This window comes from Odontomachus brunneus, unplaced genomic scaffold (genome assembly GCF_010583005.1).
Source record: "Odontomachus brunneus isolate Ranch 3 - 2012 unplaced genomic scaffold, Obru_v1 Obru_scaffold_066, whole genome shotgun sequence".
Lineage (NCBI taxonomy): Eukaryota > Metazoa > Arthropoda > Insecta > Hymenoptera > Formicidae > Odontomachus > Odontomachus brunneus.
The window spans coordinates 693,346-698,551 of record NW_022639516.1 but is presented as its reverse complement, the minus strand read 5'-3'; the positions used below and the strand labels follow the sequence as shown (position 1 = coordinate 698,551).

General features: G+C 50.8%; 1 protein-coding gene across 21 annotated transcripts in view; it reads right to left on the bottom strand.

The window, feature by feature from the left end:
- Window positions 1-5,206, bottom strand: part of LOC116846577 — a 248,303-nt gene that overhangs the window by 4,739 nt on the left and 238,358 nt on the right. For 16 of the 21 annotated variants that reach the window (XM_032820584.1, XM_032820593.1, XM_032820590.1 and 13 more), the window contains one exon: window positions 7-3,784. The exons of 2 other annotated variants lie outside the window; for them this stretch is intronic. In XM_032820584.1, coding sequence (XP_032676475.1) covers window positions 2,321-3,784 — 1,464 coding nt within the window. In that variant the 3' untranslated portion in view covers window positions 7-2,320. Of the gene's footprint in view, window positions 1-6; window positions 3,785-5,206 lie in introns of those variants that run through there. 3 more of the 21 variants (XM_032820602.1, XM_032820605.1, XM_032820606.1) reach the window with 2 other exon arrangements.

The window sequence follows — 5,206 nt, the reverse complement described above, 5'->3', positions numbered from 1 at the left end:
GAGAGAGAGAGAGAGAGAGAGAGAGAGAGAGAGAGAGAGAGAGAGAGACTGTCTCATGTGGCGATTTAGTTAATTCGAACTGTCGGTGCAACTCGACCGTATAATTGTGCAAACGTAGTCTCGACAGAAATACTCGACGCCGCGCTTTACGACTCCGACCGATTCGCCATCATTGCGATCACCTTATCATTAATACAGCAGATCGTGTTATATGGGTTTAAAAAGGTAACCGGGTGTCTAAACGTGTCTCGTGTATTTGCATCTTGGTATACCGCTTCCTCGGATATCTCGAGTCTTCCGTCGACGGACCGTCGACCACCTTGTATCGCGTCGTGTGTGCCAGCTTCTCGCCTCCGCTCTATATCGCTCCTCTTCGGATACCTTATACCTTCCACGTGAATCGCATTTGTCGAGGAATGCCCCCCGCCCGTGTCTCTTATCGGTAACGAGAATAATTGATCGCCTATCGCTACGCATCCTTTGTACGCGGCTGGTTTCGTATGTGTTTTTGTGTGTCTGTGTCTATACACGCATGATAGTTAATTAGGTTATAATTCTAAACGCGATGAGAGTCACGTCTGTGCACGTTAGGACCGTCGTCGTCGTCGTGTACGAAACGCGCTTAAATGTGTGATTTCGCCGACATGTCATTCGAGGGAAGGTCGTAGCGCTGCCAATTCAAATGTGTTATTTTGACCGAATCTCTCTTCTCTCACATGTTCCTCACCGTTTTCAGTCGCGTCATTTGACACGTTTAAACGTATTAAATTATAATTGACACGTCTATGAAACGTGTATTAAATGACGTGACTTAAAACCGCAAGAACCATGTGAAGAGAATTTCAGCCACATTAAATCCACTGATGCGTTTAAAAATGACACATTCGGATTTGCAGCGAACGCCTCTCCGTTTGCAACATTAACGACGTGTGAATATATGTGTATGTGTGTTTTATGAGTGCACGTGTATGCACACGATTGCGATATATCTCGTATATTTCATGTATATATAATATATATATACCTAGCTACCTAGCTATCCACTTACATGTATATATTTATATAAATCCCCCTGCCCGCTATCTCGCGTGTACATGTGGTATGTATATATTTATATATATATATATATATATATATATATATAATACGTATGTATCTGTATAGTATTTATACGATGATGACGTAGAACCTCTCTTGACGACGAGCGCGCTCGTCTTACTACGACGAAGAAAAAACGACGAGTAGCCGGGGTAGTTATAGGTGTCCGCGGCGACGCGCGCTGTGTGTATAATCTTAAAAAAGTACGCAATTATCGTGTTCCTCTCTCGTTTGGCACAGACGTTGCGAAGGTTTTGGGTATATCGGGGCGTGTGTATACGAGGTATACGAGGGGATCGATGCGCAGGATCGGTGTGCGCGGGACTCCGCACGTTCTCGCCGAATCTGTTCCGCGAAACTGTTCCGTCGCTCGTGACCGATCTGTAGTAGACCTGGGCAGGATGCAATTGCACTTGAGATGTGCACTTCGACAACCGTAATCCTCTGACGATGTCCTTGATCTCGGAGGGCGAGGAGCGAGAGGATAAGACGCGCCCCAGGGCTCGTCGCGACCGCACGCCGGTTGTGTACCTCACGGGGCGCATCGGATATGCAGTGATGCGAGCAGTCAACTGACGAACACGACGGCGAGGTTCGCGTCTGGTTCGCGGCGCTTCCTTCCTCTTCCTTATTCCTCAGAATTCGCGTGATGCGTATATCGGAATATCGATTTCTCGCGCCGTTTACGATTATTAATGCTATCGTTTAACCATAGTGATTAGTGTGGTAATTATTTTACGTGTGACGCGCGCTAATTCCTACGCTGCATTCTACTTTCCATGAGACGTCATGCACCCGCTTACGACAGAATCGCCGTCGTTGTAAGATCGAACGGGACCGTAGCGCGGGAGTAGTCTCCTTCTTCTTCTTCTTCTGTCTCTGTCTTCCTCTTGCTCGATTACGACCGGTTCCTGTCGTCGCTTCGCGTTAGTCGGTGCACCCTTCCTTCACGTCCGCAAGAGTTCGGTCTCCTTAATTCTAGCAATTCCTTGTTTTCACGTCAACCCAAACCTTCCTCACCCTCTTCGTTCCGTTCGGGCGTCTCGTCTACTCGTGCCTTGCTTCATTCGCCTCACTTCACCACAACCTCCTCGACTGTTCTCCGAAGAGACTGGACTACGCGATAATCTCGCGATCTTGCCGGTCGACGATTGTGTTAACTTGCCAGCGCGATTTCCGTGGTGACCTTGACGGTCGATCCGATGAGCGAACGGCTTCTCGGTCACAGAATGTCCGTCTCGTAGACTTTGCTGGTAGTCGTGGTGGACGTGGTGGTGACGATCGTGCCGGAGCCGGTCGTCGAGCTCGGCACGACCGTAGTGGAAGTGGTGATGCCTCCGCAGACATGGTTGGTCGTCACAATTGTGGGCATCATTTGTCCGTTAACGATCTCGATCCTAGCCTGGCCATCGCCGATGGCTTCCTGTGAGATCTGCGGCTTCAGACTGAGGCTGGTGAGTGATCCGGAACTGGCGGCGCTCAGGCCGAGACCCATTTTCGCCAGGAGGTTGCTCTCGGAGCCGGTTTTCTTCAGCAGATCGGGCGGCGCCGGCGGTACCGTGGTGAGACCCGCCGCATTTCTCTGCAACTGCTGCAGGCGAGCGTACTGCTCCTGCAAGGCCTTCTGCTTTCTCAGGAGCTCCTGATGCCGTTGCTCCAGCTGCTCCTGTCTGCCTCGCTTGCTCTGCAGGCCCTCCTGCGAGTTGACGCTCTCGCAGGAGCTGGAATTGCTGGTGGACAGCACCGCAGATGACTGTGAAGACGACGAGTTGTGCATCGGCGGCGCGACACCGGACACCGGTGCCGACGTCGGTACCGATCTGTTGTCGCCGGTTTCGACGGTGGACAAAATCGCCGTGGCGTCCGGCGGTAGAGCCATCGGTGGCTTACCCTCTTTGCCTGCGATAATGGCATTGCCGCGTGTCGCTGGTCGGCGTAGGGTCGCGTTGCCGCTTTGCAGACTGCACGGGTGGTTTCTGGGCGGCAATTGCGGACTGGTGGGACTCGCCAAAGGCGATCTGGAACTGGTGCGTGGCGGCGGTGGCGGCGGTACTCTCCTAGCGCTGGCCAACTGCAGCAGCTCGGCGTTCCGCTCCGGCACTGGCGGCTTCTGCCCAGGCAAGAAGCCCTGCGGCAATACCGGCAACCCCGGTTGCTGTTGTTGTTCCTGCAGCGACACTTGCAGCCTGGCGATGGGTGGCGAAGTGTCCGTGTCCGAGCTCGACGGGTACGAGTGCAGGCGACGTAGCGTGCCGCTGGCACCTGATGCCATCCCGGGTAGGCCCACCCCGCCGGCGGCGGCGACGGTCAGGGTGCCGCTGGACAAGTCCACGCTGCCCTTTCGACCGATGTCGCTGATGCTGGGTGCACGACCGCCACCACCTCCGCCGCCGCCTGCGCCTCCGCCACCGGGAGCCACAACGCTTGTTGTCGAGTCCCGGAGGCTGGAGGCGCGACCGACGTCGGCTAACAGCGTGGTGGAGCCCGGGTGCACCGATAAGCCGCCGGATACCTGGCCCAACTGCGAGCTGGGTCGCGAGAAGGTCTGCAGCTCGTCTAGCAGAGCGTCGAGTGCGTTCTCCGGACGCTGCTGATGGGCGGCGGATGGCTCGAGAGGGTGGCCCCCTCCCCCGAGGACGCTCGCTGACCCCACGACAGTGCGTTCCGCTGGCACAGGGGCAGCTGCCTGTTCGTTCAGATACGTGGAATCAAGACTCATGCTCGTTATTATTGGCCGGCTTCGCTATCGCGCCGGTGTAACCTTCGAAGGACGACGGAGGCCCTTTGAGTTCGCTCCGGCGCGACGCTCCTCGGCAACAGAGATTGTGTTCTTGCGCGTTCTCGTCAGACTGTCAGAAGAAGCATCCTGGGTGCGAGTGATCGCGGACTCGCTCTCGCACGTGTCGCACGACACGAGATACGAGAGAAAGAGTGAACGTGTGTGTGTATATGTGTGTGCGTGTATGAAACATACGGTGATACATAGAGATACTTACGCGTGTGTAGAGAGACGAGAAACACACACAGACATACAGATGTACAAGTGTAGAGAATGAAGTTTCCCAAAACCGCACATTGATTATGTACATTTTTGTAGTGTATGTACAGAAGACATTTTTCTTCAGTCAGATCTACAGTCTCGTGGATATACAGTACATTTTTTTCATGTGATATACATTATAGTACATTCGCGTTATCGTCGCGGATGCTTTTTCTGACAATGAGAACGGTGATCGTAGAAAGTGGCGTTTCGATGGCGAAGTTTTGAGTAGTGAGACTAGAGGAAAGATGAATTGCGAAAAATGATGATCGACATAGATCGTGCAAGGTATCCACGACGCCGTCTTATGATCAATATGTAGTTTTATAATGATATCTTATCTTTTTGCTGAAGTTTTGTCGATATATACAAAGAAAATTGTAATACTTCTCTAACAGATATCAATTTTGTAAAGTTACTATTCCTTAAAAAATAACGCAAGTCTTTATATTACTTTTGAATATTTTCTAACTCTAGATTCATATTCTTATAATTATGCATGTTAATAAGTACGTGTATAACGGACTTTTGTCCCTATAATCGTAAAATATTGAGCACAATTAATTACATTGCAGAACGGCGATACGTGAACTTGAAAGTTCGGTGTTTGTTGTTTACAGTCAAATCCACGATCACTGTTTCAACGAGATTTGAATAGAAACAGCTGTTGTTGAATTGCATGAACACTTTTGGCCCGAAGACGCACTTCGACACGCCACGATCGTACGATTGGAAGATCGTGAGTCGAATTTCGTCTTTTTTTTTGCTATGACATGCGTGCGAGTAGTATGTGCGAGTAATGTGCATGCGTAATATAACGGTGAAGACAGACGATGTGACAGAGGGGAGAGCGTGACGATATGAAGGTGAATGATAAGAGACGATGATGAGCGTATTTTACGGAAATGCAGAATAATGAACGATAAAAGTAAAGTAAAGGAAAGAGAAGAGGCGCGAGATGTACAAGATACAGAGAAAAAGAGAAATAGTCAGAGATAGACAAAGAGATAGGTAGAGAGAGAGAGAGAGAGAGAGAGAGAGAGAGAGAGAGAGAGAGAGAGAGAGAGA